The sequence below is a fragment of the Triticum aestivum genome, chromosome 7B, assembly GCF_018294505.1.
Source record: "Triticum aestivum cultivar Chinese Spring chromosome 7B, IWGSC CS RefSeq v2.1, whole genome shotgun sequence".
Taxonomy (NCBI): domain Eukaryota; kingdom Viridiplantae; phylum Streptophyta; class Magnoliopsida; order Poales; family Poaceae; genus Triticum; species Triticum aestivum.
The window spans coordinates 74,865,537-74,878,165 of NC_057813.1; the positions used below are offsets into that span (position 1 = coordinate 74,865,537).

The 12,629-nt window shown below is 44.0% G+C and overlaps 3 protein-coding genes across 3 annotated transcripts; 1 reads left to right on the forward strand and 2 right to left on the reverse strand.

Moving 5' to 3' along the window:
• Nucleotides 1-1,438: 1,438 nt before the first annotated feature.
• On the reverse strand, nt 1,439-4,012 carry LOC123159011 (uncharacterized). Its single transcript, XM_044576816.1, has 3 exons — nt 3,768-4,012; nt 2,022-2,143; nt 1,439-1,938 (listed from the first exon to the last, which is right to left on the reverse strand). The coding sequence occupies exons 1-3, from the start codon at nt 3,910-3,912 to the stop codon at nt 1,618-1,620; spliced, it is 588 nt and encodes a 195-aa protein (XP_044432751.1). The 5' UTR covers nt 3,913-4,012; the 3' UTR covers nt 1,439-1,617.
• Nucleotides 4,013-4,029: 17 nt separating this feature from the next.
• On the forward strand, nt 4,030-6,886 carry LOC123159012 (protein GET1). Its single transcript, XM_044576817.1, has 7 exons — nt 4,030-4,274; nt 4,475-4,554; nt 4,670-4,740; nt 4,943-5,013; nt 5,099-5,180; nt 6,228-6,277; nt 6,620-6,886. The coding sequence occupies exons 1-7, from the start codon at nt 4,194-4,196 to the stop codon at nt 6,701-6,703; spliced, it is 519 nt and encodes a 172-aa protein (XP_044432752.1). The 5' UTR covers nt 4,030-4,193; the 3' UTR covers nt 6,704-6,886.
• Nucleotides 6,887-7,488: 602 nt separating this feature from the next.
• LOC123157330 (protein PLANT CADMIUM RESISTANCE 7) lies at nt 7,489-8,898 on the reverse strand. The gene is made up of 5 exons (XM_044575587.1): nt 8,877-8,898; nt 8,608-8,704; nt 8,362-8,515; nt 7,982-8,263; nt 7,489-7,899 (listed from the first exon to the last, which is right to left on the reverse strand). The coding sequence occupies exons 2-5, from the start codon at nt 8,647-8,649 to the stop codon at nt 7,817-7,819; spliced, it is 561 nt and encodes a 186-aa protein (XP_044431522.1). The 5' UTR covers nt 8,650-8,704; nt 8,877-8,898; the 3' UTR covers nt 7,489-7,816.
• Nucleotides 8,899-12,629: the final 3,731 nt, after the last annotated feature.

Consider the following 12,629-nt stretch of genomic DNA (forward strand, 5'->3'; position numbering starts at 1 on the left):
AAATATAAACAGCAAATCTGCTTGTAATTGCTGTAGCAAGAAGCCAGGGTCTAGTAATACGGGGGTTTGCACATCCAAGAAGCCAGGGTCCCCATTTTCCCATCAGGGCGGCATTCTGCTCGCGACATGCGCGGGCACCCACGGTTAGCAGGCATCACCACAAGCAGTCACCAATGGACAGGGCGCCACCTACGGCTAGCAACGTGTGTGCTGTCTCGCAAGTCTGCAAGTATTCGAGGAGGAGTGTCGGAGCACACGAGGCAATACTAGGCAATAGCTACAAAGCGCATTAATCGGCGCTTTGATGTTTTGGTTCACTAGTTATAATATCGTGGAACGCGATCAAGAATTGTTGATGAAATTAGACGGCCTTGGGGCCAGTCTTGTAACTTTTCCCGAGTTAGTGATTGGTGCCACTCTGACAAGTCGGGCTAAAAAGCAAACAAATCTGTAGGCTCTACTTTAAAACAGACTGATCGCAAATTTGTTGCCCTGCTGTAAGGCTGAATGATTAAACCCATCAAGCCATGTTGCATTTTGTCTGGCAGGCCCCCTCTCTCATGCCTCTTCTCTCCATACTTACTGAACCAGAAGCAATGCGAGTGCTGGTACATTAAAGATGGCATGATAATGTGGTGCGTAGCCAACTGCAGCATGTGGGTCTAATGGCATGCACAAAGATATATTAGCACTGAGGATCCGAGTGCTGGTACGTAAACAATGGCTGCGCCGACAGGCCCGGATCCGAGTGCTGGTACGTAAACAATGGTTGCGCCGACAAGCCAGTAGGATGAGGCTCGGAGCTAACCACGACTGAGTGGATGTTGCAATTTGAGTTATGCATCAATAATTCCCGGTGCCTTCTATGCCCATGTCTATCAAATTCAAATGCCTTTAGCACAGAGGCACGAAATGGAATTCTAAGGCAGAAGTAAACCGAGGAACGAGTTATTCCTTAGGGAAGACTTGCTCCTTATAAAAGAGTTATGCGGAATGCGGTAGACAGTGGTATGAAATTATTGCCATCTGGTAGGTCAATAGCTATGAATCCTTTGGTTACGAGCTTGCTCCTTTGGTAGGTTATAAGCCACTATAAGAGCTTTATCGATGTTTTAAACAAATTTTCTTAGCCTTTTCAACCTATACATCTAGACGATGCACCTACCCAAAAAAACAATGTAGTATTACAAAGTTCATAAAAAATAAAGCCCAATAACTAACATTCCATCACCAAAGAGAAAACACAGGCTAAGTAGAACCAACATCGCTTAACAACTTATCATGCAGCGATCAAATGAACGCTAAATTGGGAGTCACGTGAATGGTTCCATTCAAATTTTGGTAGCTTATCCTTATGTCTGTTGTTATGAGCGTCACTAGTTCATGCACTTCTCATTGTTGTTAAGAACAACACCCACCAGGCATAAACAGAAACACATATCACCAGTGGATGGTATTTATTCATGAAAACAAGAGCAAACCTTACTGAACTTCCATAGTTAATTAAATGAGTATCAACTTCCATACTGAACACTATATCAATACACATTAGTTTTCAATAACTAGCAGATAGAAGATGTTCACCACAAACAACAACCTACTTGCAGCAGCAATGCACTAAGCTGGAACAAGGTAATTGATGAAAGCTTCCGTGTTAGGAGCCAAAGCTTTCATGCTGTCGCGTGTGGCCATTTCATCGTCCTCGAATTGGTATGCTGGGGCACAGGTCACTCCAACGAAAGAATAGTGGAGGTCAGGGTCCCGTCCAGGTGTCTTGACAAAAACACTGCAGTCGTCAGTGAAGAACTCGATGTCGTGGGTCAGGAAGGCGCCAAACCACACATTCGGAGGGACCGTGTACTGTGGTCTCTGCCCTTTCCGTAGATCGGGACCGACTACTGTCATCTTGACTTGCCCATCATCATGCACCTCAAATACCTGAAATGGGTATTATATTGGATAAGATGGGCAGCATGCTTAGAAAATGATCAGCAATTTTGTTTTGCGCTAAGTTTGCAGACCGTGAGGGGCTCCCCCATGTAGTAGTGCCATGCCTCAGCGCAGGGGATGCGGTGCAGCCGAGCGATCTCCCCAGCAGGCAGCAGGAAATAGATTGCACTACTCACAGCACGGTCCACCTTATCTAGAAGAATTAAACATGAAGTAACAAATTAGGAAAGACCTATTGCTTAACAGAAGCTATTCTTCAGAAACCTCAGCACAATCAAGTGATCAACATATGAGTTTCCTTGTTACCAACCTTAGAAACTAACACATATCAGAAACAACTAGACATTGCTCTTATATTAGCCAGTTACGAAAGTTTTGAGTGCATGGTGCTTGAAAAAGGTATTTAAGGACACGCAGAAGACAAGGCTTACTACCATAGGTACGAGTGTCTCAGTTATTCAGTCTGTTTGATAGTTTGTTTGTTGTAACATCTAAAAGTTAAGGTAGTGATGGCTCAGGTGAGCTAACAGAGTGTCTCGTTATTCTGACAAGAGGGCTCATAGGCACAAGGATGCAAAATTCTTTGAATGTTGATGTGTGTTGTTATAGCCCCAAACTCACAAGTTACGGCAGAATTACAGCACAAATTTGGCTAAGCTGGGCCATACAGCAATAGAAGACCATAATTTTTTTTTAATGTGCTAGGATGATGTCACCAACTCACAAGTTTGGGATGGTATATGTTTGAGACAACCAACACTTTGGCTTGGTTATGACATGCATAATTTACTTGGCTGGCAAAAAGGCAGAACAGTAAAAGATAAAGGAACCTCTCAACATAATTTATTGCTTAATGCTCATAAATAAGCAGATCCGCCTGCAAGGTTCAGAAAACTAGCACTGACTGACGGATTTGTTCAACAAGAAAATCTGATGGATTAAAATATATGTTGGAGATCCTAGAGAAGGCTTTCATTTACAAACCTTTCGAGCAGTTAGGAAAATCTCATAAGCGGTAAGCCACAAATGACATATGCCATGTCTGGTCCATGTTTATGTTATTTCCACAATTATACTAAAACATGGACAGCATCACCTAATATAAATAGCAAGTCTGCTTGTATTTTTTTTCTAGCAAGAAGACGAGGTTTAGAAATAGAGGGGTTTGCACATACCAAACAATTTTTATAACCGCGAGTGCCTTAGTGCTAACTACTTCACTTTCTCCACTAAAAACAACCACTATGGTTTCTAACACTGGGTATAGTGCAGGTACAAAGCATGCTCGACTAACATAAATCAAACACCCAAAATTAGTTGTCTTGACATTCACAAATATAGTTTCTTATTTGTACTTTATTCTTACCTTGAATTCTTTTGATGTGCAAGAAGACATCAGAATCCATGGAGTTACAAACACAAATATATAAGTCCACGCATTTCTCATTGCTTGAGAACATCAATGTGCATAACTCAGGAAATAATGGCATAAAATATTTCTCTGAATCAAATATCTCGGACGGATCAGATTTGAGAATCAGCAACAACTTCTATATACATACAAAATGCTGCAACGAAGCTATAATGCAACACTCACAAACAATGGGGCTGTTTCCCGATCTAAATCCAACTAATTGCCATCACCTAACAGAACCCCAGCTCACAAAATGGATGGCAGCTACTAACAAAAGCTGAAGAGCCACTGCAATTAGCGCTTCTACAATCCTCCGAGTGTTCTAATCGAAGAGCACACAAGCCCACCGCGAGATCAAGATGAATGCCTAAAGCTGCAGTGAGTAATCCATGGAGAAGCTTACATTGGGGCGGGAGCGCGGACTTGGGGAGCGTGAGGGAGGGGTCGCGGAAGGTCTCCAGGTAGAAGCCGCCGTGGGGGTGGCGGTGCAGCTCCAGCGCCGCGACCACCTCCGCCGCCGTCTTCTTCTCCGTGCTCGGCAGCGCCATGGATTCCGCTTTGTCCCTCCGGTCTGGTGGTGCCTTCCCCTTCCTGCGGCTTCCGGCTCCTATCCGGTCTCTTGAAACAATCCGGGCCGTCGAGCGCGATAGATGGCCCGGCAACCAACGGCTCATATCGCTCCACGCCGCGCACAAGGCACCTTACCTGGCTCGGTCGGGCGGGCGCACGCACGCGCACAACGGAGACCCACCCACGAACCCATCACCACCACCACCGCCGCCCTGACCCCCCACGCGCGGCGGCGCCGCCCCGCTCGCCACCGGCGACCATGGCCCTGGCGGCCATCTTCGTCTTCCTCCTCGTCTGCGCGGTGCACGTGCTCGAAAGCATGCTCGATCTCGCCAAGAAGGTCAGCGCCACGGAAGCTCTTTCTCTCTCCTTCTTTCCCCCGGTGAATTTGGCACCGATTCCCCCCGGAGAATTCGGTCTCCGTGGAAGAATAGAATCGATTTTCGTGGCGAATTTAGGGGGATTACTGGATCCGCTACATTGCGTGATTTCGACTGCTATGTTCAGGTAATCTTGTCCTGACCGGTTCGTGTGTTGCAGAGGGGATCAGTGAGCGATGAGCAGGTCAAACTACGGGTGGCAATCACGCAGCTTCTCAAGGAGTCCAGTGCACTGTCAACGTAGGGGATTTCTTTACCGTCTCCCTCTCTTCTCTCTTCTGATTTGGTGATTCTGATAGAGTTGTTCTTCAGAACTTTATGTTTTGCAATGTCATCGATTCTGTTCATGTTGCAGGCCCTCGACGTTTGCGCAGGCCGCAAAGCTCAAGAGGCTGGCTGCTGCTAAAGAGAAGGAACTAGCCAAATGTAAGAGTTGAATTCTTGTTGCCTACATTGAAACATTTAGCTCCCTTAACATTTGGGTGTGGTTGTGATCTTTCTTCTCATATTAGCTGACTACCAAAATTATACTATTTCTTTGGGACGAAAACCCCCACCGGTATTGATAGAAGAGCAAATCTCATCCATCAGTATGCAGCACACAAATAAGCTTCTTTCTATTTTGCAGTGCAACAGTCGGACATCAAGGGGAAGCAGTCTCTACATGAGAAATATGGCAAAGTTCTGAAGGCTACCAAGGTGCTTCATGATTGTAGTTTTTGTTCTCTGTTGTGTTTGACATTTATAGCCTCAGGAGTGTCTCATGAAATTGATCTGGTGGTAGGTCCTAGTCTATGGTTTGCTCGTCCTGTCGTTTTGGAGTGCACCTGTAGCTACCGTCCCCAACCATCTTCTACAGCCCTTCGGTATGTTAATGCCACTTATCACTTTGTTAGCTTGTCCAAAGCCTCATTAACTGCCTAATGTCTGCTCATTGTGCTTTAAATTGCCAGGCCTGCTCATCATGATATATTACTATATCATTTTAGAATGTGTACATTCGACATTTTGAAACATTGTGAGCTCATATAAACTAGAACTGGGTGTCGACCAGTTGGCTAGGCCAGAGCAGGAGCAGGCTAAACTGCTCGCAGGCCGCCAACCTACGTTCGAGACTCAGCCTCTGTGCTCGCCTTTCTTCTTCTTACAAAAATGCCACAGAGGGCTAGTCTTGGTTGGTCAAAGTATTTTCAGAGAAATTTTTTTAGAACAGTTTTTTCAGAGAACTGGGTGTTGACCAGTTGGCTAGCTAGAGCAGGCTGAAGTACTCACAGCCCGCCGACCTGCATTTGAGCCTCAGCTTCTGCTGGGTTGGTGCTCGCCTTTTTTCTTACAAAAATGCCACCAAGGCTAGTCCTGTTTTTTTTTGAGAGAGCTCATATAAACACAAGTGTTAGAGTTTGTCATATTCAAGTACCACCATCTCTGTATTTGAAAAAGTAATAGCCAGAGGTGTGTACAGAGATAGACTGTTGATGTCATAAGCAAAGTGGGCAAAAGCTAGAGTGGCAAAAACAAAGTTTTACCCAAAGTACTGGTGTAGTGATTTCCAATAAAGTAATTCATCAACCAGATACTCCCTCCAGCTCCACCGAAAACAATTAGACAAACTGCCAAATTACCATATCATTTTATCCGTTTTCAGATCATTAATATGTATAATTGCATTTGTATTTGGTATACAATAATATTTGACTTTAAGATTATTGAATGTTGACATACTTTCGACTTCTCTAAAGGCAACATACTTTCGAGTTGGATGTTTGTTCTTGTTTACTCTCTGGGAACGAAAATGGTTCATTGTTCTTCTTCATTTCATGGACACACTATACATGTACAACCATGAAGATGTATCTGCCGGAAAAACACATCATTAAGGCATTAAGGAGTTAATGATTTTGAATTATTTACAGGAAGGATGTTCTCCTGGAAAGGCGTCGATGCTGCTACAGGACGTGTCGTGGTAAGCATAATCAAAGTTTAGCTTAAGGTTCTCCTTTGCACAGGACAAGTTTGGTTTGATCAGAATGCTAAAAATATTCTCCTGGAATACATGAATGGGAATTTCCTTTTGGGGATACACCCTACTGTGTACATAAACTTGCAGGATTGGCAAATACAGTGTGCGGGTGTCCTATTTCTTGCTTCCTTTAATCGTTTGCTCCCAAATATCTTGAATGCACATGTTTGGAAAAGATTATCCAAATGTCCTAGCTAATTTGCTGGATATTTTCACAGGAATTAACACAAAAGCTACGCTGTTCTATGTTCTCTAATACCCCTCATGTTTGTGTTTTTGTTGCAGGTTGGAATTATGCCATGGCTATTTTTGACCTCTCGTGTCAGCAAATTATTGTCCCAAAAACTCGCCCCCATATTTCTGCACTAGTAGCTCCTTCTGATGAAGTAAATGTTGTTGGAGCTTTCATCTTCTGTCACACATTTTTGTACTTTTGACTTTTCTGTCTGATGGTACATCTGCAGCACCACTGTTTCAGATGCTCTCACTTTCTGTAAAAAAAATTGTGCTTAATTATCTGACCTAGTGATACTTATGGAGGTGTTTGATATCTGGATGCAGTCATATTTATGGTGCAAGCAGGTCCTTTTCCCCCTCAAGATTACTGCAGCGAGCCTCACATTTTTGGCCCTGCAATGATGTCCTATCGATTTGATTGGACGAATGTGCTTTCAAAATTAGTCTTTTTGGAGCACCGTTTTTGTTCTTTTTTTCGCCCGGAGCATTAGGAATGTTTTTTTCTTCGCGAATTGTTCACGCTTGTAGAACATTCAACAATGTTTATTGTTAAAAAAATTCAGACTATTCTGATTTTTTTACTGTTCACAACTCTAGAGCATTTGAGCTCAAGAGTTGACTTAACGTCCTAATTTAATAGGTTTCGCTAGGATGAGCCTTTGACCACCAATCACTCTATAATATTCTATGTGACACTTCGGAGTACGTACTTATTTGTGACACTGGTTTTGTATCATGAAAGCTACATATTGGTCGTTGAATTGTTTTTCAAAGACTTGTCTCAGTGAAACCTAATCCGTGAAGTGATTCGAAAAGGATTGATTGGTCCAGAATGCATGTCGGGTTTTCCGCTTTAGTTGGGCTTGACCAGTCTGGTTAGAATTGCAGACTGAAGCGCTGCCGTTTGGTATCGAGAATGGCCGCCCACCGTAAACTCCGGTTCCCATAGAAAAAAACATACTGTCCGCGACACGGGCGGAACAGGGAAACTGCGTTCTCATTACGGGTACACTAACCACGCATAGCATAATTAAGTGACTGGCATTACGACCGGGCAGGCCAAGTACAAATCGCCACAGCACACAGTACATACCAGACAGAGCAAACCAAAAGCTATGCACACACGCGCACGGCCAGGATGGGTGTTATTATTAAGGCAGTGGGGTACTTGACTAAGCTGGGAGACCGGAGTTAACCGTGCTGGTTAGCTCGTTCGACGGTCCCACGCTGCGCTAGATCGATCGCTCATAGCCTGGTCATCGGCACCTGGACCCGTGGCACGGCGGTCGCCGCCGGTGCAGTCGCCGGCCGCGGCCGACCCTCCCAGCCTGCACGCACGCAAAAACCAAAACAGTTTCAGCGCAAGAAACGGCAGCGTCTCACTCTGCACGCACGCACGCACGCACGTACCCTCGTCGACGTCGAATCCCCGCCTGGCGAGCTCCCTGTACTCCTGGGCGAGGGCGCACCAGTGGCAGAGCAGGTGGGTGAGGCAGTCCGGCAGCGGCGTCTCCGGCAGGCCGTACCGCTCCCGCAGCTTGCGCCGGTACCACCCCGTGTACACCCACCACAGCCCGAAGTAGGCCGCCACAAGGTAGCAGGTGAAGTGCACGCACCGGCCTTCCGAGCCCTGGTCGACGATGTCGGCGACGCAGGCGAACGCCGCGCAGGGGAACCACACGCTGCAGCAAACTAGGAGTACATGCATGCATGTCGATCATCATTCATCAAGACGTACCGCCGGTCCCTATCATTGCATGAGTACGTTAGTTTCACGCTGGAGTACGTACATGCGTCGCAGCCGTCGTCTTCGCAGTCGAACAGGCCGGTCTGCCACCCCTGCCGGACCGGCACGGCCGCCACGCTCTGCTTGACGACCACTCTGGTGTCGTGGCCGTCGCCTTGCGCGCTCAGGGTGGTCGTGTCGGTTCCGCTAGCCCTAGCCTGAACGTACCAGCACGTACGTACATATAAGCTGCTAACTCTTTTAGTCTTATATAATAACCAAACAATGTGCGCGGCTAGGTGTTACTCACAGGCAGTTGCAGGTCCTGCGAAGCATCGACTCCGAAACTCATCTTCTTGGTCGTCGATGGAGGGAGTCGTAAGCCGGCCGATTCAGATTTGCACCAACTGCATGCATGCAATGAAGAATAACCTACGAGTAGTAAGTAACACTGTTAGTTCCAATATAAATGGAGTAGCTTAATTTGGCATGATTGAACCCGGACTACACTCCTAATGCCGGCCGGCGGCCGAGCCAGAGAACCCAATGCTTGCACGAATAAGCCACGAGCCACAATACCTCAAGGAGCCAGCCAGCCGGCGCCGGTGAGTCGTCTCTACTCAACGGCCGCCAAAGGAACTAGAAGCACATATATTGGTCGATCAGCACTACGCATCTCATTCTTAAGTAAAGACCGGGAGCGGCAGGGCCGCCCCATGCACGTCATGTCACTCACGGGGCACGCCATGTGGGTGGGGTGGGGTGTCATTCACCTGAGGCGCACGTTCGTTGCTCGCATGCATGCCACCGATGCATGCAGGTGTCCAGGCCCCTCGGGACTTGGCCTATTAAACGACAAAGTGCTTTGTGCTTTCACAGCTCAGACGACTTGACTCTGTTGTGTATTTTGTTGTATTATTTATTTTCAAATAAAATACAAAATAAGGTTTCAACGTAAAAATGAAATATGAAATGATTACCAGCTAGACAAGATTGGATAAAGCAAATTGTGCGGAGTGGGGGTGTAGTTGTTATGATGAAGGGAAAGTTAGGGCATCTTCAACGTGGTGCATGAAACCGGACAAAGGGTAGGGGGTGGCCATCCAACCCGATGCAGCAAATATCCGCCCATTTTTCATAAGAAAAAAAGAATAATCAAAAGTCCGCCCATTTTCAATAAGAAAATCAAATTTCTGCAATGCAGTCTTTCTTTGAATCATGATTGATAGCAATTCAACTATACATTTAAATCTAAATATAAGTGTCGGATGTTCAATAAATTTAAATCCACCACCACATAAAAGCATCGATGTTCAACAAGTTTAAATCCCAAATTCAACCATACTCCTCGAAAGCGGCCTTCATATCAAGCTTTCTCACCTCGAGTTTGAACTTCTTCATCGATGCATATTGTTTATCAAGATGGATTCTCCCTCGAGCTCCATCCAACAATGAGTCAATATGTAGCGCTTGCCCTCCATCCTTTGGTGCATCATGACAGTGTGTCCGGGCTATAAAATGATGTGATCATGAAGTTGCAACATTGAGTGAACCAATGAATTGACTGATGACCCACAAGTGTAGGGGATCTATCGTAGTCCTTTTGGTAAGTAAGAGTGTCGAACCCAATGGGGAGAAGAAGAAAATGACAAGCGGTTTTCAATAAGGTATTATCTGCAAGCACTGAAATTATCAGTAACAGATAGTTTTGTGATAAGGTAATTTATAACGGATAACAAGTAATAAGAGTAAATAAAGTGCAGCAATGTGGCCCAATTCTTTTTGTAGCAAAGGACAAGCCTGGACAAACTCTTATATAAAGGAAAACGCTCCCGAGGATACATGGGAATTATCGTGAAGCTAGTTTTCATCACGCTCATATGATTCGCGTTCGTTACTTTGATAATTTGATATGTGGGTGGACCGGTGCTTGCGTGATGTCCTTCCTTGGACAAGCATCCCACTTATGATTAACCCCTCTCGCAAGCAGCCGCAACTACGAAAGAAGAATTAAGGTAAACCTAAAATGAAAGAAGTGAGGTATGTTCGATGATGTAGTATTAATATGCATAAAGGATCTGAACATATGATCTTCCACCGAATAAACCAACTAGCATCAACTACATGTTAGGTTTAGAAGTGAGGTATGCATAAAGGATCTGTACATATGATCTTCCACCGATTAAACCGTCGTTGGTGATCAACACGCGGAAGCCGATAACGATAAATATGTCCACATGTTTAGAGATAGAGGTGTCGATAAAATAAAATACGGACATGAAGGCATCATGATCATTCTTATAACAGCAACATATATAAATATTGTCATATGATTTCTTATGCTAAAGTAACAATCTATTCACAATGGCAAGTATGAATCAGAAACTTTATTAAAAACTAACAAACTATAATCTCGGTCATTGAAGAAATTGCAATTTATCATAACATCGAAAAGAGTCTATGTAAGAGCTTTTCAGCAAGCCCACATACTCAACTATCATTTAGTCTTTCACAATTGCTAACACTCACGCAATATTTATGGGTATGGAGTTTTAATCGGACACAGAGAAAGACAGAGGCTTATAATGTTGCCTCCCAACCTTTTACCTCAAGGGTAATGTCAACAATAATAGTTCATGATAGCTTACATCCAATTGGATATATATATCAAGATCTTTCCAACACAATGTGCTTGCCAAAGGATAAAATGTAAAAAGGAAAGGTGAAGATTACCATGACTCTTGCATAAGGTATAAAACAAGAATAAAAGATAGGCCATTCGCAGAGGGAAGCGGAGGTTTTCATGTGCTTTTATGGTTGGATGAACAAAATCTTAATGCGAAAGAACGTCACTTTATATTGCCACTTGTGATATGGACCTTTATTATGCAGTCCGTCACTTTTATTTCTTCCACATCACAAGATCGTATAAAGCTTATTTTCTCCACACTAATAAATCATACATATTTAGAGAGCATTTTTCTATTGCATGCAACAATGACAACTTACTTGAAGGATCTTACTCAATCCATAGGTAGGTATGGTGGACTCTCATGGCAAAACTGGTTTAAGGGATGTTTGGAAGCACAAGTAGTATCTTTACTTGGTGCAAAAATTTGGCTAGCATGAGAGGGAAAGGCAAGCTCAACATGTTGGATCATCCATGATAATATACTTTATTTTAGATATAAGAAAACATAACCCATTACGTTGTCTTCTTTGTCCAACATCAACTCTTTAGCATGTCATTTTTTAATGAGTGCTCATAATCATAAAAGATGTCGAAGATAGTATATTTATATGTGAAAACCTCTCTTTCTTTATTACTTCATGTTAATTGCAACGATGACCAAAACTATGTTTGTCAACTCTCAACAATTTTTATTCATCATACTCTTTATATGCGAAGTAATTACTCTCCATAAGATCAATATGATCTCTTTATTTCTTTTTATTCTTTCTTTTATTCACTCAAGATCATAGCAATATAATCAAGCCCTTGACTCAAAACTAATCTTTATTATATATAGCTCACAGACTCGATTACATAGAGGGATCATAAAGCAAAACTCAAAACTAGATCATACTAGACTTTTATTCTACTAGAACAAGATATTACCAAAAAGGATCGAACTAAGAAAAATGGTAAAGATCGGAGTGTGATGGTGATACGATACCGGGGCACCTCCCCCAAGCTTGACAGTTACCAAGGGAAGTGCCCATACCCATGTGATTATGTCTCTTTCTTCATAGGTGAGGAAGGTGGTGGTGATGACGGATAGTTGCACATCGAGCGTAGGAGATCCTCCAATTTGCGGATAATGCCCTTGAGTGCGGTGATATGCTCCTTCAACAAAATATTTTCACGTGTGGGATACTTGTTTTGTATACGAGCTAACCCAATCATCTTGAAAGCTTCAATCTCAGTTGGGGTAAGAAGATTGTGATGAGGTTGAAGGATGTCTTCTTCTTCTGTTGTCAGAGCTTGATCCTCTATGGCCTTCTTGATCCCATCATCCTTGTCGATCTCCCCAGGTTCTTCTCTCTTCAGCTCTATCTTCATTAGCCAAGCATCGTTGCCCTCATTGTTGGAGGAGGGGGATGACATGATGCCTGGCCTTGACAAATCTGACAGAAAAGAAACAAAAATAGAGGATATTTGCGTGATACGAGGATCAAAACCTTCGGGAGATTATATAATGATTTTTTACCGACCAAAAGAAATATTATGCAAGAAAACAGAGTCCGGAGAGCACACGTGGTGCCCACGAGGCAGGGGGCGCGCCCTCCACCCTCGTGGGCGCCTCGTGTCCTTCCCGGACTACTTCTTAT

What these genes read in the sequence shown, in the direction of transcription:
- LOC123157330 (XM_044575587.1), bottom strand. Translation starts at nt 8,649, where the DNA reads ATGAGTTTCGGAGTCGATGCTTCGCAGGACCTGCAACTGCCT. An exon ending in CGCAGGACCTGCAACTGCCT is followed by an intron (nt 8,516 to 8,607) that starts GTGAGTAACACC and finishes TGGTACGTTCAG; the next exon opens with GCTAGGGCTAGCGGAACCGA. An exon ending in GGGATTCGACGTCGACGAGG is followed by an intron (nt 7,900 to 7,981) that starts GTACGTGCGTGC and finishes GCGTGCGTGCAG; the next exon opens with GCTGGGAGGGTCGGCCGCGG.
- LOC123159012 (XM_044576817.1), top strand. Translation starts at nt 4,194, where the DNA reads ATGGCCCTGGCGGCCATCTTCGTCTTCCTCCTCGTCTGCGCGGTGCAC. An exon ending in GAGTCCAGTGCACTGTCAAC is followed by an intron (nt 4,555 to 4,669) that starts GTAGGGGATTTC and finishes TTCATGTTGCAG; the next exon opens with GCCCTCGACGTTTGCGCAGG. An exon ending in CTGCTACAGGACGTGTCGTG is followed by an intron (nt 6,278 to 6,619) that starts GTAAGCATAATC and finishes TTTTTGTTGCAG; the next exon opens with GTTGGAATTATGCCATGGCT.
- LOC123159011 (XM_044576816.1), bottom strand. Translation starts at nt 3,912, where the DNA reads ATGGCGCTGCCGAGCACGGAGAAGAAGACGGCGGCGGAGGTGGTCGCG. An exon ending in GTCCGCGCTCCCGCCCCAAT is followed by an intron (nt 2,144 to 3,767) that starts GTAAGCTTCTCC and finishes TAATTCTTCTAG; the next exon opens with ATAAGGTGGACCGTGCTGTG. An exon ending in ACATGGGGGAGCCCCTCACG is followed by an intron (nt 1,939 to 2,021) that starts GTCTGCAAACTT and finishes TACCCATTTCAG; the next exon opens with GTATTTGAGGTGCATGATGA.